This window comes from Pseudophryne corroboree (genome assembly GCF_028390025.1).
Source record: "Pseudophryne corroboree isolate aPseCor3 chromosome 3 unlocalized genomic scaffold, aPseCor3.hap2 SUPER_3_unloc_51, whole genome shotgun sequence".
Lineage (NCBI taxonomy): Eukaryota > Metazoa > Chordata > Amphibia > Anura > Myobatrachidae > Pseudophryne > Pseudophryne corroboree.
Genome location: NW_026967543.1, coordinates 97,167 through 122,835, shown reverse-complemented (window position 1 = coordinate 122,835; position 25,669 = coordinate 97,167). Strand labels below are relative to the sequence as shown.

The following is a 25,669-nucleotide window of genomic DNA, read 5'->3' as shown; positions in this document are numbered from 1 at the left end:
CACGATTAAAAACTCATACCCACTGCCTCTCATTTCGGTCTTGTTTGACCAGCTTCGTACTGCCACCATTTTTTCTAAGATTGACCTACGCGGTGCGTACAATCTAATCCGAATAAGAGAGGGGGATGAATGGAAGACTGCCTTTAATACCCACTCAGGGCATTATGAATATTTGGTGATGCCTTTTGGGCTCTGTAATGCTCCGGCAGTCTTCCAGGATTTCATGAATGATGTGCTCAGGGAATATTTTGATAGATTCTTAGTTGTATACTTAGATGACATCCTAATCTTCTCCCATTCCCTGGAGGAACATCGGAAGCATGTACGCTTAGTCCTCCAGAAACTCAGAGACCACCGGCTTGGGGCGAAGCTGGAGAAGTGCGAATTTGAAGTTCAGCAAATCGCATTTCTAGGACATATTATCTCCCCAGAAGGTTTCCAAATGGAGGGTTCCAAGGTACAGGCAGTCCTGGATTGGGTGCAGCCCACTAGTTTGAAGGCGCTTCAGCGTTTCCTGGGCTTTGCGAATTTTTATAGACGATTTATCGCTGGATTTTCGTCTATAGTGGCACCCTTGGTGGCACTCACTAAGAAAGGGGCGGATGTTGCTCACTGGTCTTGTGAGGCTAAAGCGGCTTTTGCCCGTCTCAAAAGGGCATTTGTTTCGGCCAAGGTGCTGCGACACCCAGATCCAGAGCGTCCTTTTGTGGTGGAGGTGGATGCCTCTGAGATGGGTATTGGGGCAGTGCTTTCTCAGATGGGAGTGTCTGATAATCGCCTTCATACCTGTGCTTACTTTTCCCGTAAATTTTCGCCTGCCGAGATGAATTATGACGTGGGTAACCGGGAATTGTTGGCTATTAAGGATGCACTCGAGGAGTGGAGACAATGGCTTGAGGGGGCTAAGTTTGTGGTCTCAATTCTCACCGACCATAAGAATCTGGCATATTTAGAGTCAGCGAAGCGTCTCAATGCCAGGCAGGCACGATGGGCTTTGTTTTTTGCTCGCTTTACTTTTTTGATAACATATCGCCCTGGGTCAAAAAACATCAAGGCTGATGCGCTCTCGCAGAGTTTTGCTCCAATCCAGGAGACCACCGAGGAGCCGTTGCCCATTGTGTCCCCATCATGTATTAAAGTGGGCATTACCCAGGACCTCTTATCATTAGTCCTTAGAGCACAGGAGCAGGCTCCTCCAGACCTTCCGGTAGGTCTTTTGTTTGTGCCTCCTAGGTTAAGACAGCGAGTGTTCCTGGAATTCCATGCCAAGAAGTCGGCAGGTCACCCGGGTATTGCCAGAACTCGGGAGTTGCTATCTAGGGCGGTGTGGTGGCCCTCGGTGGCTAAGGATGTGGATCAGTGGGTTCGGGCATGTGACATCTGTGCCCGAAATAAGACTCCTAGAGGGGTTCCTGTTGGCCCATTACATCCACTCTCTATCCCATCTAAGCCATGGACCCACATTTCAATGGATTTTGTGGTGGACTTGCCCAAATCCTCTGGGATGACAGCCATCTGGGTTGTCGTTGACAGGTTTTCGAAGATGGCGCACTTCGTTCCACTGGTTGGGCTGCCATCGGCCAGACGCCTGTCTGAATTATTTATGCTGCATGTTGTGCGTCTCCACGGGTTGCCACTTGATGTGGTCTCTGACCGCGGATCCCAGTTTGTGGCCAAATTCTGGAGGGCATTTTGTTCCGATCTCCAGATTTCTGTCAGCTTGTCGTCAGGCTACCATCCGCAGTCTAATGGGCAGACTGAAAGGGTGAACCAGTCCTTGGAGCAGTTCCTCAGGTGTTATGTCTCCAAGTGTAAGACTGACTGGGTTGCTCATCTGTCCATGGCAGAGTTTGCCTATAACAACGCGGCTCACTCTGCTACAGGGATCTCTCCCTTCCTTTGTGTGTATGGGCATCATCCTAAGGCCAATTCTTTTGACCCCCTGGACTCCACGCCTGGTGGTTCCTCTGTGGTTTCGGTCCTTAGAGGTATTTGGCGGAAAGTGAAGAAAGCCCTTGTGTCTGTGTCATTAGTGACCAAAAGGGTTTTTGATAAGCGGAAAAGACCCTGCAGCTTCAAATTAGGAGACTTCGTCTGGTTGTCTACCAAGAATTTGAAGTTGAGACAGCCATCTCATAAGTTAGGCCCCCGGTTCATCGGCCCTTATAAGATCACCAGGGTTATCAATCCGGTGGCATTTCAGTTAGATCTGCCCCGTTCTTTGGGTATCAATAAAACATTTCATTGTTCCCTTTTAAAACGGGCGATTAGTAATCCTTCTTCCAGTGGAAGACCTTCCCCTCTTCTGATACGTGGCCAGAGGGAGTTTGTTGTTGAAAGGATTCTTGACTCCAAGATGGTTTGGGGTCGGCTGTCATTTTTGGTGCACTGGAAGGGGTATGGCCCGGAGGAGCGGTCGTGGGTGCGCAGTTGTGATCTTCATGCCCCCAGACTGATACGCTCTTTCTTCTCGCAGTTCCCCGATAAACCCGGTGGTAGGGGTTCTTTGACCCCTCGTCAGAGGGGGGGTACTGTTAGGGTCTCCTGCCCCTCATGGCAACCGGGAGACAAGTGCTTGCGGAGTAACCTGAGCGCAGCTGATACTCCGGTTCGGGTCTTTTGCTGTGCAGTGGTTACAGGCTCTGTGCACGGCAGGGGATCCGGTGCTGGTTTTTGTGCTCACAGTCTGTGAGGTCTGAGTGGGGCGTGGACAGCACCTGCTTTATAAGGCCTCTTCTCAGGTTAAGCAGATGCTGCTGAATCTTTGTTGGTTAGTCAGTTCCTGAAAGTTAGCCAGTACTGTGTAGCTTTGTATTTGTTTGTTGCTTACTGCAAATAGGCCTGGGGATTTGGTATTATACTCAGTAAGACTGGAGTCAGTCGTTTAGCTTGCTGGGGTTCTGTTACTACTCTGTGAACTTAGCAAGTTTGCGGCTGTATTCTAAGACTTGCCTGCCTAAATAATGTCTCACTGTGCAAGGTGTCAGTTTAGTGGCAGTAAGCTGAACCTGTGCACTGCAAGTGAGAATTAGGATTGTGGAGACTCTCCTTGTGTCTATCATTCCATCTCTGACCAAGGAGTTTACTGCCACACCCGTTGGTAACCCTTTAGGGTTTTGCTGTTGCCCTTAGCAACAGCATTTCGGGTTCTCTACGTATTAAAACACAACATCTTGCTTTTCCCATCTGAGCATTACTAATACTATGGAGACACCCAGTTCCTTAGCCTCTGGGCTTCTCTGTTCACTTTGTGTGTATTTTGTTACCCTATCACCTTCTGTGTATGTAATGTCATATTCCCCAGTCTGTCTGTGAGTCCATTTGTTTTGCATACCTATCCGTTCAGACACCAGTACATTCCTGCAGGCACTGGTGTGCATAACAGTTCAAACACCAGTACATTCCTGCAGGCACTGGAGTGCATAACAGTTCTGACACCAGTACTTTCCTGCAGGCACTGGTGTGCATAACAATTACTGCACAGCACATGTCACTTCTAGTAATCCCACATGATCTCTGTGTTACCTAAATGTATGCACAGGCGATGTTATATTACTGCACAGCCCATGTCACCTCTAGTAATCCCACATGATCTCTCAGTGTTACCTAAATGTATGCACAGGTGATGTTATATTACTGCACAGCCCATGTCACCTCTAGTAATCCCACATGTTCTCTGTGTTACCTAAATGTATGCACAGGCTATGTTATATTACTGCACAGCTCATGTCACCTCTAGTAATCCCACATGGTCTCAGTGTTACCTAAATGTATGCACAGGCGATGTTATATTACTGCACAGCCCATGTCACCTCTAGTAATCCCACATGGTCTCAGTGTTACCTAAATGTATGCACAGGCAATGTTATATTACTGCACAGCCCGTGTCACCTCTAGTAATCCCACATGATCTCTCAGTGTTACCTACATGTATGCACAGGCGATGTTATATTACTGCACAGCCCATGTCACCTCTAGTAATCCCACATGATCTCTCAGTGTTACCTAAATGTATGCACAGGCGATGTTATATTACTGCACAGCCCATGTCACCTCTAGTAATCCCACATGATCTCTCAGTGTTACCTAAATGTATGCACAGGCGATGTTATATTACTGCACAGCCCATGTCATCTCTAGTAATCCCACATGATCTCAGTGTTACCTAAATGTATGCACAGGCGATGTTATATTACTGCACAACCCATGTCACCTCTAGTAATCCCACATGATCTCAGTGTTACCTAAATGTATGCACAGGCGATGTTATATTACTGCACAGCCCATTTCACCTCTAGTAATACCACATGATCTCAGTGTTACCTAAATGTATGCACAGGCGATGTTATATTACTGCACAGCCCATGTCACGTCTAGTAATCCCACATGATCTCTGTGTTACCTAAATGTATGCACAGGCGATGTTATATTACTGCACAGCCCATGTCACGTCTAGTAATCCCACATGATCTCAGTGTTACCTAAATGTATGCACAGGCGATGTTATATTACTGCACAGCCCATGTCATCTCTAGTAATCCCACATGATCTCAGTGTTACCTAAATGTATGCACAGGCGATGTTATATTACTGCACTACCCATGTCACCTCTAGTAATCCCACATGATCTCAGTGTTACCTAAATGTATGCACAGGCGATGTTATATTACTGCACAGCCCATTTCACCTCTAGTAATACCACATGATCTCAGTGTTACCTAAATGTATGCACAGGCGATGTTATATTACTGCACAGCCCATGTCACGTCTAGTAATCCCACATGATCTCTGTGTTACCTAAATGTATGCACAGGCGATGTTATATTACTGCACAGCCCATGTCACGTCTAGTAATCCCACATGATCTCAGTGTTACCTAAATGTATGCACAGGCGATGTTATATTACTGCACAGCCCATTTCACCTCTAGTAATACCACATGATCTCAGTGTTACCTAAATGTATGCACAGGCGATGTTATATTACTGCACAGCCCATGTCACGTCTAGTAATCCCACATGATCTCTCAGTGTTACCTAAATGTATGCACAGGTGATGTTATATTACTGCACAGCCCATGTCACCTCTAGTAATCCCACATGATCTCTCAGTGTTACCTAAATGTATGCAGAGTCGATGTTATATTACTGCACAGCCCATGTCATCTCTAGTAATCCCATATGATCTCAGTGTTACCTAAATGTATGCACAGGCAATGTTATATTACTGCACAGCCCATGTCATCTCTAGTAATCCCACATGTTCTCTCAGTGTTACCTAAATGTATGCACAGGCAATGTTATATTACTGCACAGCCCATGTCACCTCTAGTAATCCCACATGGTCTCAGTGTTACCTAAATGTATGCACAGGCGATGTTATATTACTGCACAGCCCATGTCACTTCTAGTAATCCCACATGATCTCTCAGTGTTACCTAAATGTATGCACAGGCGATGTTATATTACTGCACAGCCCATGTCATCTCTAGTAATCCCACATGATCTCAGTGTTACCTAAATGTATGCACAGGCAATGTTATATTACAGCACAGCCCATGTCACCTCTAGTAATCCCACATGATATCTCAGTGTTACCTAAATGTATGCACAGGCGATGTTATATTACTGCACAACCCATGTCACCTCTAGTAATCCCACATGATCTCTCAGTGTTACCTAAATGTATGCACAGGCAATGTTATATTACTGCACAGCCCATGTCACCTCTAGTAATCCCACATGAGCTCAGTGTTACCTAAATGTATGCACAGGCGATGTTATATTTCTGCACAGTCCATGTCACCTCTAGTAATCCCACATGATCTCTGTGTTACCTAAATGTATGCACAGGCGATGTTATATTACTGCACAGCCCATGTCACCTCTAGTAATACCACATGATCTCAGTATTACCTACATGCATGCACAGGCGATGTTATATTACTACACAGCCCATGTCACCTCTAGTAATCCCACATGATATCTCAGTGTTACCTAAATGTATGCACAGGTGATGTTATATTACTGCACAGCCCATGTCACCTCTAGTAATCCCACATGATCTCTGTGTTACCTACATGTATGCACAGGCGATGTTATATTACTGCACAGCCCATGTTACCTCTAGTGATCCCACATGATCTCAGTGTTACCTAAATGTATGCACAGGCTATGTTATATTACTGCACAGCCCATTTCACCTCTAGTAATACCACATGATCTCAGTGTTACCTAAATGTATGCACAGGCGATGTTATATTACTGCACAGCCCATGTCACCTCTAGTAATCCCACAGGATCTCTCAGTGTTACCTAAATGTATGCACAGGCGATGTTATATTACTACACAGCCCATGTCACCTCTAGTAATCCCACATGATCTCAGTGTTACCTAAATGTATGCACAGAAGATGTTATATTACTGCACATCCCATGTCACCTCTAGTAATCCCACATGATCTCTCAGTGTTACCTAAATGTATGCACAGGAGATGTTATATTACTGCACAGCCCATGTCACCTCTAGTAATCCCACATGATCTCTCAGTGTTACCTAAATGTATGCACAGGTGATGTTATATTACTGCACAGCCCATGTCACCTCTAGTAATCCCACATGATCTCTCAGTGTTACCTAAATGTATGCAGAGTCGATGTTATATTACTGCACAGCCCATGTCATCTCTAGTAATCCCATATGATCTCAGTGTTACCTAAATGTATGCACAGGCAATGTTATATTACTGCACAGCCCATGTCATCTCTAGTAATCCCACATGTTCTCTCAGTGTTACCTAAATGTATGCACAGGCGATGTTATATTACTGCACAGCCCATGTCACCTCTAGTAATCCCACATGATCTCTGTGTTACCTAAATGTATGCACAGGCGATGTTATATTACTGCACAGCCCATGTCACCTCTAGTAATCCCACATGATCTCTGTGTTACCTAAATGTATGCACAGGAGATGTTATATTACTGCACAGCCCATGTCACCTCTAGTAATCCCACATGATCTCTCAGTGTTACCTAAATGTATGCACAGGAGATGTTATATTACTGCACAGCCCATGTCACCTCTAGTAATCCCACATGATCTCTGTGTTACCTAAATGTATGCACAGGCGATGTTATATTACTGCACAGCCCATGTCACCTCTAGTAATCCCATATGATCTCAGTGTTACCTAAATGTATGCACAGGAGATGTTATATTACTGCACAGCCCATGTCACCTCTAGTAATCCCACATGATCTCAGTGTTACCTAAATGTATGCACAGGCGATGTTATATTACTGCACAGCCCATGTCACGTCTAGTAATCCCACATGATCTCTGTGTTACCTAAATGTATGCACAGGCGATGTTATATTACTGCACAGCCCATGTCACCTCTAGTAATCCCACATGATCTCAGTGTTACCTAAATGTATGCACAGGAGATGTTATATTACTGCACAGCCCATGTCACCTCTAGTAATCCCACATGATCTCAGTGTTACCTAAATGTATGCACAGGAGATGTTATATTACTGCACAGCCCATGTCACCTCTAGTAATCCCACATGATCTCTGTGTTACCTAAATGTATGCACAGGCGATGTTATATTACTGCACAGCCCATGTCACCTCTAGTAATCCCATATGATCTCAGTGTTACCTAAATGTATGCACAGGAGATGTTCTATTACTGCACAGCCCATGTCACCTCTAGTAATCCCACATGATCTCAGTGTTACCTAAATGTATGCACAGGCGATGTTATATTACTGCACAGCCCATGTCACGTCTAGTAATCCCACATGATCTCTCAGTGTTACCTAAATGTATGCACAGGTGATGTTATATTACTGCACAGCCCATGTCACCTCTAGTAATCCCACATGTCCTCTCAGTGTTACCTAAATGTATGCACAGGCGATGTTATATTACTGCACAGCCCATGTCACCTCTAGTAATCCCACATGATCTCTCAGTGTTACCTAAATGTATGCAGAGTCGATGTTATATTACTGCACAGCCCATGTCATCTCTAGTAATCCCACATGATCTCTGTGTTACCTAAATGTATGCACAGGCGATGTTATATTACTGCACAACCCATTTCACCTCTAATAATACCACATGATCTCAGTGTTACCTAAATGTATGCACAGGCGATGTTATATTACTGCACAGCCCATGTCACCTCTAGTAATCCCACATGTTCTCTCAGTGTTACCTAAATGTATGCACAGGCAATGTTATATTACTGCACAGCCCATGTCACCTCTAGTAATCCCACATGATCTCTGTGTTACCTAAATGTATGCACAGGCGATGTTATATTACTGTACTGCCCATGTCACCTCTAGTAATCCCACATGATCTCAGTGTTACCTAAATGTATGCACAGGCAATGTTATATTACTGCACAGCCCATGTCATCTCTAGTAATCCCACATGATCTCTCAGTGTTACCTACATGTATGCACAGGTGATGTTATATTACTGCACAGCCCATGTCACCTCTAGTAACCCCACATGATCTCAGTGTTACCTAAATGTATGCACAGGCGATGTTATATTACTGCACAGCCCATGTCACTTCTAGTTATCCCACATGATCTCTGTGTTACCTAAATGTATGCACAGGCGATGTTATATTACTGCACAGCCCATGTCACCTCTAGTAATCCCACATGATCTCAGTGTTACCTAAATGTATGCACAGGCAATGTTATATTACTGCACAGCCCATGTCACCTCTAGTAATACCACATGATCTCTCAGTGTTACCTAAATGTATGCACAGGTGATGTTATATTACTGCACAGCCCATTTCACCTCTAGTAATACCACATGATCTCTCAGTGTTACCTAAATGTATGCACAGGCGATGTTATATTACTGCACAGCCCTTGTCACCTCTAGTAATCCCACATGATCTCAGTGTTACCTAAATGTATGCACAGGTGGTTATATTACTGCACAGCCTATGTCACCTCTAGTAATCCCACATGATCTCAGTGTTACCTAAATGTATGCACAGGTGATGTTATATTACTGCACAGCCTATGTCACCTCTAGTTATCCCACATGATCTCTCAGTGTTACCTAAATGTATGCACAGGCGATGTTATATTACTGCACAGCCCATGTCACCTATAGTAATACCACATGATCTCATTGTTATCTAAATGTATGCACAGGCGATGTTATATTGCTGCACAGCCCATGCCATCTCTATGATCTCTCAGTGTTACCTAAATGTATGCACAGTCGATGTTATATTACTGCACAGCCCATGTCATCTCTAGTAATCCCACATGATCTCTCAGTGTTACCTAAATGTATGCACAGGCGATGTTATATTACTGCACAGCCCATGTCACCTCTAGTAATCCCACATGATCTCAGTGTTACCTAAATGTATGCACAGGCGATGTTATATTACTGCACAGCCCATGTCACCTCTAGTAATCCCACATGATCTCTGTGTTACCTAAATGTATGCACAGGCGATGTTATATTACTGCACAGCCCATGTCACTTCTAGTAATCCCACATGATCTCAGTGTTACCTAAATGTATGCACAGGCGATGTTATATTACTGCACAGCCCATGTCACCTCTAGTAATCCCACATGGTCTCAGTGTTACCTAAATGTATGCACAGGCGATGTTATATTACTGCACAGCCCATGTCACCTCTAGTAATCCCATATGATCTCTGTGTTACCTAAATGTATGCACAGGAGATGTTATATTACTGCACAGCCCATGTAACCTCTAATAATACCACATGGTCTCAGTGTTACCTAAATGTATGCACAGGCAATGTTATATTACTGCTCTGCCCATGTCACCTCTAGTAATTCCACATGATCTCAGTGTTACCTAAATGTATGCACAGGTGATGTTATATTACTGCACAGCCCATGTCACCTCTAGTAATCCCACATGGTCTCTCAGTGTTACCTAAATGTATGCACAGGCGATGTTATATTACTGCACAGTCCATGTCACCTCTAGTAATCCCACATGATCTCAAAGTTACCTAAATGTATGCACAGGCGATGTTATATTACTGCACAGCCCATGTCATCTCTAGTAATCCCACATGTTCTCTCAGTGTTACCTAAATGTATGCATAGGCGATATTATATTAATGCCCAGCCCAAGTCATCTCTAGTAATCCCACATGATCTCTCAGTGTTACCTAAATGTATGCAGAGTCGATGTTATATTACTGCACAGCCCATGTCATCTCTAGTAATCCCACATGATCTCTGTGTTACCTAAATGTATGCACAGGCGATGTTATATTACTGCACAACCCATTTCACCTCTAATAATACCACATGATCTCAGTGTTACCTAAATGTATGCACAGGCGATGTTATATTACTGCACAGCCCATGTCACCTCTAGTAATCCCACATGTTCTCTCAGTGTTACCTAAATGTATGCACAGGCAATGTTATATTACTGCACAGCCCATGTCACCTCTAGTAATCCCACATGATCTCTGTGTTACCTAAATGTATGCACAGGCGATGTTATATTACTGTACTGCCCATGTCACCTCTAGTAATCCCACATGATCTCAGTGTTACCTAAATGTATGCACAGGCAATGTTATATTACTGCACAGCCCATGTCATCTCTAGTAATCCCACATGATCTCTCAGTGTTACCTACATGTATGCACAGGTGATGTTATATTACTGCACAGCCCATGTCACCTCTAGTAACCCCACATGATCTCAGTGTTACCTAAATGTATGCACAGGCGATGTTATATTACTGCACAGCCCATGTCACTTCTAGTTATCCCACATGATCTCTGTGTTACCTAAATGTATGCACAGGCGATGTTATATTACTGCACAGCCCATGTCACCTCTAGTAATCCCACATGATCTCAGTGTTACCTAAATGTATGCACAGGCAATGTTATATTACTGCACAGCCCATGTCACCTCTAGTAATACCACATGATCTCTCAGTGTTACCTAAATGTATGCACAGGTGATGTTATATTACTGCACAGCCCATTTCACCTCTAGTAATACCACATGATCTCTCAGTGTTACCTAAATGTATGCACAGGCGATGTTATATTACTGCACAGCCCTTGTCACCTCTAGTAATCCCACATGATCTCAGTGTTACCTAAATGTATGCACAGGTGGTTATATTACTGCACAGCCTATGTCACCTCTAGTAATCCCACATGATCTCAGTGTTACCTAAATGTATGCACAGGTGATGTTATATTACTGCACAGCCTATGTCACCTCTAGTTATCCCACATGATCTCTCAGTGTTACCTAAATGTATGCACAGGCGATGTTATATTACTGCACAGCCCATGTCACCTATAGTAATACCACATGATCTCATTGTTATCTAAATGTATGCACAGGCGATGTTATATTGCTGCACAGCCCATGCCATCTCTATGATCTCTCAGTGTTACCTAAATGTATGCACAGTCGATGTTATATTACTGCACAGCCCATGTCATCTCTAGTAATCCCACATGATCTCTCAGTGTTACCTAAATGTATGCACAGGCAATGTTATATTACTGCACAGCCCATGTCATCTCTAGTAATCCCACATGATCTCTCAGTGTTACCTAAATGTATGCACAGGCAATGTTATATTACTGCACAGCCCATGTCACTTCTAGTAATCCCACATGATCTCAGTGTTATCTAAATGTATGCACAGGAGATGTTATATTACTGCACAGCCCATGTCACCTCTAGTAATCCCACATGATCTCAGTGTTACCTAAATGTATGCACAGGCGATGTTATATTACTGCACAGCCCATGTCACCTCTAGTAATCCCACATGATCTCTGTGTTACCTAAATGTATGCACAGGCGATGTTATATTACTGCACAGCCCATGTCACTTCTAGTAATCCCACATGATCTCAGTGTTACCTAAATGTATGCACAGGCGATGTTATATTACTGCACAGCCCATGTCACCTCTAGTAATCCCACATGGTCTCAGTGTTACCTAAATGTATGCACAGGCGATGTTATATTACTGCACAGCCCATGTCACCTCTAGTAATCCCATATGATCTCTGTGTTACCTAAATGTATGCACAGGAGATGTTATATTACTGCACAGCCCATGTAACCTCTAATAATACCACATGGTCTCAGTGTTACCTAAATGTATGCACAGGCAATGTTATATTACTGCACTGCCCATGTCACCTCTAGTAATTCCACATGATCTCAGTGTTACCTAAATGTATGCACAGGTGATGTTATATTACTGCACAGCCCATGTCACCTCTAGTAATCCCACATGGTCTCTCAGTGTTACCTAAATGTATGCACAGGCGATGTTATATTACTGCACAGTCCATGTCACCTCTAGTAATCCCACATGATCTCAAAGTTACCTAAATGTATGCACAGGCGATGTTATATTACTGCACAGCCCATGTCATCTCTAGTAATCCCACATGTTCTCTCAGTGTTACCTAAATGTATGCATAGGCGATATTATATTAATGCCCAGCCCAAGTCATCTCTAGTAATCCCACATGATCTCAGTGTTACCTAAATGTATGCACAGGTGATGTTATATTACTGCACAGCCCATGTCACCTCTAGTAATCCCACATGATCTCAGTGTTACCTAAATGTATGCACAGGAGATGTTATATTACTGCACAGCCCATGTCACCTCTAGTAATCCCACATGATCTCAGTGTTACCTAAATGACCTAAATGTATGCACAGGCTGTGTTATATTACTGCACAGCCCATGTCACCTCTAGTAATCCCACATGATCTCTCAGTGTTACCTAAATGTATGCACAGGCAATGTTATATTACTGCACAGCCCATGTCACCTCTAGTAATCCCACATGATCTCAGTGTTACCTAAATGTATGCACAGGCGATGTTATATTACTACACAGCCCATGTCACCTCTAGTAATCCCACATGATATCTCAGTGTTACCTAAATGTATGCACAGGTGATGTTATATTACTGCACAGCCCATGTCACCTCTAGTAATCCCACATGTTCTCAGTGTTACCTAAATGTATGCACAGGCGATGTTATATTACTGCACAGCCCATGTCATCTCTAGTAATCCCACATGATCTCTGTGTTACCTAAATGTATGCACAGGCGATGTTATATTACTGCACAGCCCATGTCACCTCTAGTAATCCCACATGATCTCTCAGTGTTACCTAAATGTATGCACAGGCGATGTTATATTACTGCACAGCCCATGTCACTTCTAGTAATCCCACATGATCTCAGTGTTATCTAAATGTATGCACAGGAGATGTTATATTACTGCACAGCCCATGTCACCTCTAGTAATCCCACATGATCTCAGTGTTACCTAAATGTATGCACAGGCGATGTTATATTACTGCACAGCCCATGTCACCTCTAGTAATCCCACATGATCTCAGTGTTACCTAAATGTATGCACAGGCGATGTTATATTACTGCACAGCCCATGTCACCTCTAGTAATCCCACATGTTCTCAGTGTTACCTAAATGTATGCACAGGCGGTGTTATATTACTGCACAGCCCATGTCACCTCTAGTAATCCCACATGATCTCTCTGTGTTACCTAAATGTATGCACAGGAGATGTTATATTACTGCACAGCCCATGTCACCTCTAGTAATCCCACATGATCTCAGTGTTACCTAAATGTATGCACAGGCGATGTTATATTACTGCACAGCCCATTTCACCTCTAGTAATCCCACATGATCTCTCAGTGTTACCTAAATGTATGCACAGGATATTTTATATTACTGCACAGCCCATGTCACCTCTAGTAATCCCACATGATCTCTGTGTTACCTAAATGTATGCACAGGCGATGTTATATTACTGCACAGCCCATGTCACGTCTAGTAATCCCACATGATCTCAGTGTTACCTAAATGTATGCACAGGCGATGTTATATTACTGCACAGCCCATTTCACCTCTAGTAATACCACATGATCTCAGTGTTACCTAAATGTATGCACAGGCGATGTTATATTACTGCACAGCCCATGTCACGTCTAGTAATCCCACATGATCTCTCAGTGTTACCTAAATGTATGCACAGGTGATGTTATATTACTGCACAGCCCATGTCACCTCTAGTAATCCCACATGATCTCTCAGTGTTACCTAAATGTATGCAGAGTCGATGTTATATTACTGCACAGCCCATGTCATCTCTAGTAATCCCATATGATCTCAGTGTTACCTAAATGTATGCACAGGCAATGTTATATTACTGCACAGCCCATGTCATCTCTAGTAATCCCACATGTTCTCTCAGTGTTACCTAAATGTATGCACAGGCAATGTTATATTACTGCACAGCCCATGTCACCTCTAGTAATCCCACATGGTCTCAGTGTTACCTAAATGTATGCACAGGCGATGTTATATTACTGCACAGCCCATGTCACTTCTAGTAATCCCACATGATCTCTCAGTGTTACCTAAATGTATGCACAGGCGATGTTATATTACTGCACAGCCCATGTCATCTCTAGTAATCCCACATGATCTCAGTGTTACCTAAATGTATGCACAGGCAATGTTATATTACAGCACAGCCCATGTCACCTCTAGTAATCCCACATGATATCTCAGTGTTACCTAAATGTATGCACAGGCGATGTTATATTACTGCACAACCCATGTCACCTCTAGTAATCCCACATGATCTCTCAGTGTTACCTAAATGTATGCACAGGCAATGTTATATTACTGCACAGCCCATGTCACCTCTAGTAATCCCACATGAGCTCAGTGTTACCTAAATGTATGCACAGGCGATGTTATATTTCTGCACAGTCCATGTCACCTCTAGTAATCCCACATGATCTCTGTGTTACCTAAATGTATGCACAGGCGATGTTATATTACTGCACAGCCCATGTCACCTCTAGTAATACCACATGATCTCAGTATTACCTACATGCATGCACAGGCGATGTTATATTACTACACAGCCCATGTCACCTCTAGTAATCCCACATGATATCTCAGTGTTACCTAAATGTATGCACAGGTGATGTTATATTACTGCACAGCCCATGTCACCTCTAGTAATCCCACATGATCTCTGTGTTACCTACATGTATGCACAGGCGATGTTATATTACTGCACAGCCCATGTTACCTCTAGTAATCCCACATGATCTCAGTGTTACCTAAATGTATGCACAGGCTATGTTATATTACTGCACAGCCCATTTCACCTCTAGTAATACCACATGATCTCAGTGTTACCTAAATGTATGCACAGGCGATGTTATATTACTGCACAGCCCATGTCACCTCTAGTAATCCCACAGGATCTCTCAGTGTTACCTAAATGTATGCACAGGCGATGTTATATTACTACACAGCCCATGTCACCTCTAGTAATCCCACATGATCTCAGTGTTACCTAAATGTATGCACAGAAGATGTTATATTACTGCACATCCCATGTCACCTCTAGTAATCCCACATGATCTCTCAGTGTTACCTAAATGTATGCACAGGAGATGTTATATTACTGCACAGCCCATGTCACCTCTAGTAATCCCACATGATCTCTCAGTGTTACCTAAATGTATGCACAGGTGATGTTATATTACTGCACAGCCCATGTCACCTCTAGTAATCCCACATGATCTCTCAGTGTTACCTAAATGTATGCAGAGTCGATGTTATATTACTGCACAGCCCATGTCATCTCTAGTAATCCCATATGATCTCAGTGTTACCTAAATGTATGCACAGGCAATGTTATATTACTGCACAGCCCATGTCATCTCTAGTAATCCCACATGTTCTCTCAGTGTTACCTAAATGTATGCACAGGCGATGTTATATTACTGCACAGCCCATGTCACCTCTAGTAATCCCACATGATCTCTGTGTTACCTAAATGTATGCACAGGCGATGTTATATTACTGCACAGCCCATGTCACCTCTAGTAATCCCACATGATCTCTGTGTTACCTAAATGTATGCACAGGAGTTGTTATATTACTGCACAGCCCATGTCACCTCTAGTAATCCCACATGATCTCTCAGTGTTACCTAAATGTATGCACAGGAGATGTTATATTACTGCACAGCCCATGTCACCTCTAGTAATCCCACATGATCTCTGTGTTACCTAAATGTATGCACAGGCGATGTTATATTACTGCACAGCCCATGTCACCTCTAGTAATCCCATATGATCTCAGTGTTACCTAAATGTATGCACAGGAGATGTTATATTACTGCACAGCCCATGTCACGTCTAGTAATCCCACATGATCTCTCAGTGTTACCTAAATGTATGCACAGGTGATGTTATATTACTGCACAGCCCATGTCACCTCTAGTAATCCCACATGTCCTCTCAGTGTTACCTAAATGTATGCACAGGCGATGTTATATTACTGCACAGCCCATGTCACCTCTAGTAATCCCACATGATCTCTCAGTGTTACCTAAATGTATGCAGAGTCGATGTTATATTACTGCACAGCCCATGTCATCTCTAGTAATCCCACATGATCTCTGTGTTACCTAAATGTATGCACAGGCGATGTTATATTACTGCACAACCCATTTCACCTCTAATAATACCACATGATCTCAGTGTTACCTAAATGTATGCACAGGCGATGTTATATTACTGCACAACCCATTTCACCTCTAATAATACCACATGATCTCAGTGTTACCTAAATGTATGCACAGGCGATGTTATATTACTGCACAGCCCATGTCACCTCTAGTAATCCCACATGTTCTCTCAGTGTTACCTAAATGTATGCACAGGCAATGTTATATTACTGCACAGCCCATGTCACCTCTAGTAATCCCACATGATCTCTGTGTTACCTAAATGTATGCACAGGCGATGTTATATTACTGTACTGCCCATGTCACCTCTAGTAATCCCACATGATCTCAGTGTTACCTAAATGTATGCACAGGCAATGTTATATTACTGCACAGCCCATGTCATCTCTAGTAATCCCACATGATCTCTCAGTGTTACCTACATGTATGCACAGGTGATGTTATATTACTGCACAGCCCATGTCACCTCTAGTAACCCCACATGATCTCAGTGTTACCTAAATGTATGCACAGGCGATGTTATATTACTGCACAGCCCATGTCACTTCTAGTTATCCCACATGATCTCTGTGTTACCTAAATGTATGCACAGGCGATGTTATATTACTGCACAGCCCATGTCACCTCTAGTAATCCCACATGATCTCAGTGTTACCTAAATGTATGCACAGGCAATGTTATATTACTGCACAGCCCATGTCACCTCTAGTAATACCACATGATCTCTCAGTGTTACCTAAATGTATGCACAGGTGATGTTATATTACTGCACAGCCCATTTCACCTCTAGTAATACCACATGATCTCTCAGTGTTACCTAAATGTATGCACAGGCGATGTTATATTACTGCACAGCCCTTGTCACCTGTGGTAATCCCACATGATCTCAGTGTTACCTAAATGTATGCACAGGTGATGTTATATTACTGCACAGCCTATGTCACCTCTAGTAATCCCACATGATCTCAGTGTTACCTAAATGTATGCACAGGTGATGTTATATTACTGCACAGCCTATGTCACCTCTAGTTATCCCACATGATCTCTCAGTGTTACCTAAATGTATGCACAGGCGATGTTATATTACTGCACAGCCCATGTCACCTATAGTAATACTACATGATCTCATTGTTATCTAAATGTATGCACAGGCGATGTTATATTGCTGCACAGCCCATGCCATCTCTATGATCTCTCAGTGTTACCTAAATGTATGCACAGTCGATGTTATATTACTGCACAGCCCATGTCATCTCTAGTAATCCCACATGATCTCTCAGTGTTACCTAAATGTATGCACAGGCGATGTTATATTACTGCACAGCCCATGTCACCTCTAGTAATCCCACATGATCTCAGTGTTACCTAAATGTATGCACAGGCGATGTTATATTACTGCACAGCCCATGTCACCTCTAGTAATCCCACATGATCTCTGTGTTACCTAAATGTATGCACAGGCGATGTTATATTACTGCACAGCCCATGTCACTTCTAGTAATCCCACATGATCTCAGTGTTACCTAAATGTATGCACAGGCGATGTTATATTACTGCACAGCCCATGTCACCTCTAGTAATCCCACATGGTCTCAGTGTTACCTAAATGTATGCACAGGCGATGTTATATTACTGCACAGCCCATGTCACCTCTAGTAATCCCATATGATCTCTGTGTTACCTAAATGTATGCACAGGAGATGTTATATTACTGCACAGCCCATGTAACCTCTAATAATACCACATGGTCTCAGTGTTACCTAAATGTATGCACAGGCAATGTTATATTACTGCACTGCCCATGTCACCTCTAGTAATTCCACATGATCTCAGTGTTACCTAAATGTATGCACAGGTGATGTTATATTACTGCACAGCCCATGTCACCTCTAGTAATCCCACATGGTCTCTCAGTGTTACCTAAATGTATGCACAGGCGATGTTATATTACTGCACAGTCCATGTCACCTCTAGTAATCCCACATGATCTCAAAGTTACCTAAATGTATGCACAGGCGATGTTATATTACTGCACAGCCCATGTCATCTCTAGTAATCCCACATGTTCTCTCAGTGTTACCTAAATGTATGCATAGGCGATGTTATATTAATGCCCAGCCCAAGTCATCTCTAGTAATCCCACATGATCTCAGTGTTACCTAAATGTATGCACAGGTGATGTTATATTACTGCACAGCCCATGTCACCTCTAGTAATCCCACATGATCTCAGTGTTACCTAAATGACCTAAATGTATGCACAGGCGATGTTATATTACTGCACAGCCCATGTCACCTCTAGTAATCCCACATGATCTCTCAGTGTTACCTAAATGTATGCACAGGCAATGTTATATTACTGCACAGCCCATGTCACCTCTAGTAATCCCACATGATCTCAGTGTTACCTAAATGTATGCACAGGCGATGTTATATTACTACACAGCCCATGTCACCTCTAGTAATCCCACATGATATCTCAGTGTTACCTAAATGTATGCACAGGTGATGTTATATTACTGCACAGCCCATGTCACCTCTAGTAATCCCACATGTTCTCAGTGTTACCTAAATGTATGCACAGGCGATGTTATATTACTGCACAGCCCATGTCATCTCTAGTAATCCCACATGATCTCTGTGTTACCTAAATGTATGCACAGGCGATGTTATATTACTGCACAGCCCATGTCACCTCTAGTAATCCCACATGATCTCTCAGTGTTACCTAAATGTATGCACAGGCGATGTTATATTACTGCACAGCCCATGTCACTTCTAGTAATCCCACATGATCTCAGTGTTATCTAAATGTATGCACAGGAGATGTTATATTACTGCACAGCCCATGTCACCTCTAGTAATCCCACATGATCTCAGTGTTACCTAAATGTATGCACAGGCGATGTTATATTACTGCACAGCCCATGTCACCTCTAGTAATCCCACATGATCTCAGTGTTACCTAAATGTATGCACAGGCGATGTTATATTACTGCACAGCCCATGTCACCTCTAGTAATCCCACATGTTCTCAGTGTTACCTAAATGTATGCACAGGCGGTGTTATATTACTGCACAGCCCATGTCACCTCTAGTAATCCCACATGATCTCTCAGTGTTACCTAAATGTATGCACAGGAGATGTTATATTACTGCACAGCCCATGTCACCTCTAGTAATCCCACATGTTCTCAGTGTTACCTAAATGTATGCACAGGAGATGTTATATTACTGCACAGTCCATGTCACCTCTAGTAATCCCACATGATCTCAGTGTTACCTAAATGTATGCACAGGCGATGTTATATTACTACACAGCCCATGTCATCTCTAGTAATCCCACATGATCTCAGTGTTACCTAAATGTATGCACAGGAGATGTTATATTACTGCACAGCCCATGTCACCTCTAGTAATCCCACATGATCTCAGTGTTACCTAAATGTATGCACAGGCGATGTTATATTACTGCACAGCCCATTTCACCTCTAGTAATCCCACATGATCTCTCAGTGTTACCTAAATGTATGCACAGGAGATTTTATATTACTGCACAGCCCATGTCACCTCTAGTAATCCCACATGATCTCAGTGTTACCTAAATGTATGCACAGGTGATGTTATATTACTGCACAGCCTATGTCACCTCTAGTAATCCCACATGTTCTCTCAGTGTTAGTAACACTCCTGTCCAAGCTTCCTAGTATTATTTTAAAGAAAACATAAAAGCAATGCCAGAAATACAGTACTGGATACAATGTCTGTTACAGAATTATATATTGTACCATGTAACACCCTGGGTCTTGTCTACTCATTTTATAGTAATTTTCCAGTTTTGATCATGATCTTTACCAGATTTTAATTGTTTTATGAAAATTCACATTTCCAAAATGTATTTTATTTCCAGCAGATGGACACACAAGCAGGAATATCTCAGAAGTACATCTAATATCATCCCCGGATTGTGAAATAAAAGATGACAGTAGACAGGATTCTCCAGGAACTAATCTCATTACCCCAATTGTACATCCAGCTCTATCAGCTGATCCCTCTGATCCTGGGAAATGTTCTCCTGATCACTCTGATATTGGTGCATCTGTTACAGCTCTGACAGTAGATACAGTGTTTTCCTGTTCTATAGATGCACCATGTTCTACACAGAACACAAAGCTTATTGCACATCAACCAGCTAAGGCAGGTGAGAGGCAATTTCCATGTTCTGAGTGTGGGAAATGTTTTGCACAGAAATCATTTCTTGTTATACATAAGAGAAGTCACACCGGAGAGAAGCTATTTTCATGTTCTGAGTGTGGGAAATGTTTTACATCCAAATCAAATTTTGTCATACATCAGAAAACTCACATAGGTGAGAGTCCATTTACATGTTCTGAGTGTGGGAAATGTTTTACACGGAAATTACATCTTGTTCAACATGAGAGAAGTCACACCGGAGAGAAGCCATTTTCATGTTCTGAGTGTGGGAAATGTTTTGCACTGAAATCAACTCTTATCAGACATGAGAGAAGTCACACCGGAGAGAAGCCATTATCATGTTCTGAGTGTGGGAAATGTTTTGCACTGAAATCAACTCTTATTAGACATGAGAGAAGTCACACCGGAGAGAAGCCATTTACATGTTCTGAGTGTGGGAAATGTTTTACACGGAAATCATTTCTTATTATACATGAGAGAAGTCACACTGGAGAGAAGCCATTTTCATGTTCTGAGTGTGGAAAAGGTTTTAAACACAAGTCATATCTTGTTATACATGAGAGAAGTCACACTGGAGTGAAGCCATTTACATGTTCTGAGTGTGGGAAATGTTTTTCACTGAAATCGAATCTTGTTCAACATGAGAGAAGTCACACTGGAGAGAAGCCATTTTCATGTTCTGAGTGTGGAAAACCTTTTTCACACAAATCATGTCTTGTTACACATGAGAGAAATCACACCGGAGAGGGGCCATTTTCATGTTCTGAGTGTGGGAAATGTTTTGCACAGAAATCAACTCTTGTTATACATGAGAGAAGTCACACCGGAGAGAAGCCATTTCCATGTTCTGAGTGTGGGAAATGTTTTTCACTGAAATCGAATCTTGTTCAACATGAGAGATGTCACAGTGGAGAGAAGCCATTTTCTTGTTTTGAGTGTGGAAAAGGTTTTTCACACAAGTCATATCTTGTTATACATGAGAAAAGTCACACCGGAGTGAAGCCATTTACATGTTCTGAGTGTGGGAAAGGTTTTTCACTAAAATCGAATCTTGTTCAACATGAGAGAAGTCACACTGGAGAGAAGCCATTTTTTTGTTCTGAGTGTGGAAAAGGTTTTTCACAAAAGTCATATCTTGTTACACATGAGAGAAGTCACACTGGAGAGAAGCCATTTTCTTGTTCTGAGTGTGGAAAAGGTTTTTCACACAAGTCACATCTTGTTACACATGAGAGAAGTCACACAGGTGAGAGGCTATTTTCATGTTCTGAGTGTGGGAAAGGGTTTATACGGAAATCACATCTTGTTACACATGAGAGACGTCACACAGGTGAGAGGCCATTTTCATGTTCTGAGTGTGGGAAAAGTTTTATACAGAAATCACATCTTGTTCAACATGAGAGAACTCACAGACGTTTGAAGCCATTTGCATGCTCTGAGTGATTACTAAATCAGCTCTTGTTGGACACAGTAGACATCACACAGGTGGGGAACCATTTTAATCTTCTGGAGTATACTCATCTTCACCATTTCCCTGCATTGTTCCTTCAGGTTTTATCCTATGTCCTGTGTTTTTTTTTTTTACAATATACATGCTGCTACTGGGTGAAATAATAAGACATCATGCCCTCCTTTACCTCTACTATGCAGATAACCTGTCTTTGCTCCGGGTACTGAAAACAATACCAATACTAAATGTCTAGCTGAGCTCCAGGTGTGGGTGATGCCAGTTGGCCGTGACTCAGTCCTAGCGAAACAGGTCCATATGCTAATGCACGCCGACTCTCCTGTCTTCTGATTACTTTCTCCCACTCCTATCCAAGATTTTTCACGTGCTGCTCCCTTTCTCTGGAATTCCCTACCTCTCCCCCTCAGACTGTTACCAGCAGTACCAAGAATCTGCCATAATTCATTTGTGGTTGATCTGTTAGCTATGCAGCCCTTACCATGGAACCTGCTGCCTCGCACAGTCCAAGAGACCTCCACCCTGGAGACCACAAACAGACTGATGACTGTTACTCACATGTTTCATTAATGTTCCTTCACTTCCTAAATATACATCCCACATGCTGAGGTCTTTATTCTGTTCTACTTATTGTGTATCTTGTGCTCTGTGTAAATGTGAATATAAAGTTCTGTGAGTGATATTGGGAGGAAAGTGAAGTATAAGTAACATTATTACTGGTGAGAATGACAGGAGTCAGATCTAGTTACACCATACTTCACATATACAGAAGGGGAAATGTATAAGTAACATTATTACCGGTGAGAATGACAGGAGTCAGATCTAGTTACACCATACGTTACATATACAGAAGGGGAAATGTATAAGTAACATTATTACCGGTGAGAATGACAGGAGTCAGATGTAGTTACACCATACGTTACATATACAGAAGGGGAAATGTATAAGTAACATTATTACTGGTGAGAATGACAGGAGTCAGATCTAGTTACACCTTATGTTACATATACAGAAGGGGAAATGTATAAGTAACATTATAACTGGTGAGAATGACAGAAGTCAGATCTAGTTACACCATACGTTCCATATACAGAAGGGGAAATGTATAAGTAACATTATTACTGGTGAGAATGACAGGAGTCAGATCTAGTTACACCATACGTTCCATATACAGAAGGGGAAATGTATAAGTAACATTATTCCTGGTGAGAATGACAGGAGTCAGATCTAGTTACACCACATGTTCCATATAGAGAAGGGGAAATGTATAAGTAACGTTATTACTGGTGAGAATGACTGGAGTCACATCTAGTTACACCATACGTTCCATATACAGAAGGGGAAATGTATAAGTAACATTATTACTGGTGAGAATGACAGAAGTCAGATCTAGTTACACCATACGTTACATATACAGAAGGGGAAATGTATAAGTAACATTATTCCTGGTGAGAATAACAGGAGTCAGATCTAGTTACACCACATGTTCCATATAGAGAAGGGGAAATGTATAAGTAACGTTATTACTGGTGAGAATGACTGGAGTCACATCTAGTTACACCATACGTTCCATATACAGAAGGGGAAATGTATAAGTAACATTATTACTGGTGAGAATGACAGAAGTCAGATCTAGTTACACCATACGTCACATATACAGAAGGGAAATGTATAAGTATCATTATTACTAGTGAGAATGACAGGAGTCAGATCTAGTTACACCATACGTCACATATACAGAAGGGGAAATGTATAAGTATTATTACTGGTGAGAATGACAGGAGTCAGATCTAGTTACACCATACTTTACATGTACAGAAGGGGAAATGTATAAGTATCATTATTACTGGTGAGAATGGCAGGAGTCAGATCTAGTTACACCATACGTTATATATACAGAAGGGGAAATGTATAAGTAACATTATTACCGGTGAGAATGACAGGAGTCAGATCTAGTTACACCATATGTTAAATATGTTTATTAATGTTTATTAATTAATGTTTATTCATCTTTAAATGTAACATTTAAAGATTAATAAATCACCAGGGCCCGATGGTATTCACCCAAGGGTTCTAATGGAGCTTCACTCTGAACTGGCAAAACCGCTATCTTTGATCTTTAAGGATTCAGTTATATCAGGTATGGTTCCCAAAGACTGGCGTATAGCGGAAGTAGTGCCTATATTCAAAAAGGGAAGTAAAGCTGAACCAGGTAATTATAGACCAGTTAGTCTAACATCTATAGTGGGGAAAGTATTGGAAGGTATTCTAAGAGATAGTACACAGAAGTTCCTTGAAGTCAATAAGGTCATTAAAATTAATGAACATGGGTTTATGAAGGACAGATCCTGTCAAACCAACTTACTTGGCTTTTATGAAACAGTAAGCGCAAACCTAGATCATGGTAAAGACGTGGATGTAATCTTTTTAGACTTTGCCAAAGCGTTTGATACTGTACCACACATGAGACTTATCTAGAAGCTACAAGAATCAGGGCTAGGAAGCACAATATGCACTTGGGTCAAAAACTGGTTAGATAATATGGAGCAGCGCGTTGTGGTTAATGGATCTTTTTCAACTTGGACTGAAGTGCTAAGTGGTGTGCCGCAAGGCTCAGTATTAGGACCGCTATTCAATCTTTTCATTAACGACCTAAAAGAAGGTCTAGAGAGCATGGTGTCAATTTTTGCAGATGATACCAAATTGTGTAAGGCTATAAGTACAAAGGAGGATGCCGAGTCTCTTCAGAACGACTTAGTTAAATTAGAAGCATGGGCAGCCAAATGGAGAATGCGCTTCAACACAGACAAGTGTAAGGTAATACACTGTGGTAACAAGAACAAAAATTACACCTACCTACTAAATGGGGTAAAATTAGGGGATTCTGTACTGGAAAAGGACTTAGGTCATAGATAGCAAACTAAGCAGTAGTACCCAAAGTAGGACTGCAGCAAAGAAGGCTAATAAAATATTAGCATGCATAAAACGGGGTATTGATGCTAGGGACGAGAGTATTAAGGCCCATACACATTAGACGATGTCGCTCTGTGAGCGACATCGTCTAACGTTTCCCCCTCCCGGGCCGGCCGGTCGGCGGCCGCCTGAACGTACTGAGCGATATGACAGCTCATATCGCTCAGTGACGTCACGTCCCCGCCAGCCCTGCATGAAGGTCGTGGACGACCGTCCACATCCTTCATGCATGTCCCGCCGACAGCGACGATCGTTGCCGACCCGCGGGGCCGCGCATCGTCCGTCGCTGGCGGCATACACACTTACCGATTAAATGAGCGACGTCGCTCATGGAGGGGGAAAATGAGCGACGTCGCTCATTTAATCGGCAA

The 25,669-nt window shown here is 42.4% G+C and overlaps 1 protein-coding gene across 1 annotated transcript in view; it reads left to right on the top strand.

Annotated features, from left to right (window-relative positions):
- Positions 1-23,018, top strand: part of LOC134984408 (gastrula zinc finger protein XlCGF57.1-like) — a 37,196-nt gene extending 14,178 nt beyond the window's left edge. Inside the window, exon 2 of the mRNA XM_063949997.1 lies at positions 20,556-23,018. Within this exon, the coding sequence (XP_063806067.1) occupies positions 20,556-22,303 (1,748 nt within the window). The 3' untranslated portion in view covers positions 22,304-23,018. The remainder of the gene's footprint in view (positions 1-20,555) is intronic.
- Positions 23,019-25,669: the final 2,651 nt, after the last annotated feature.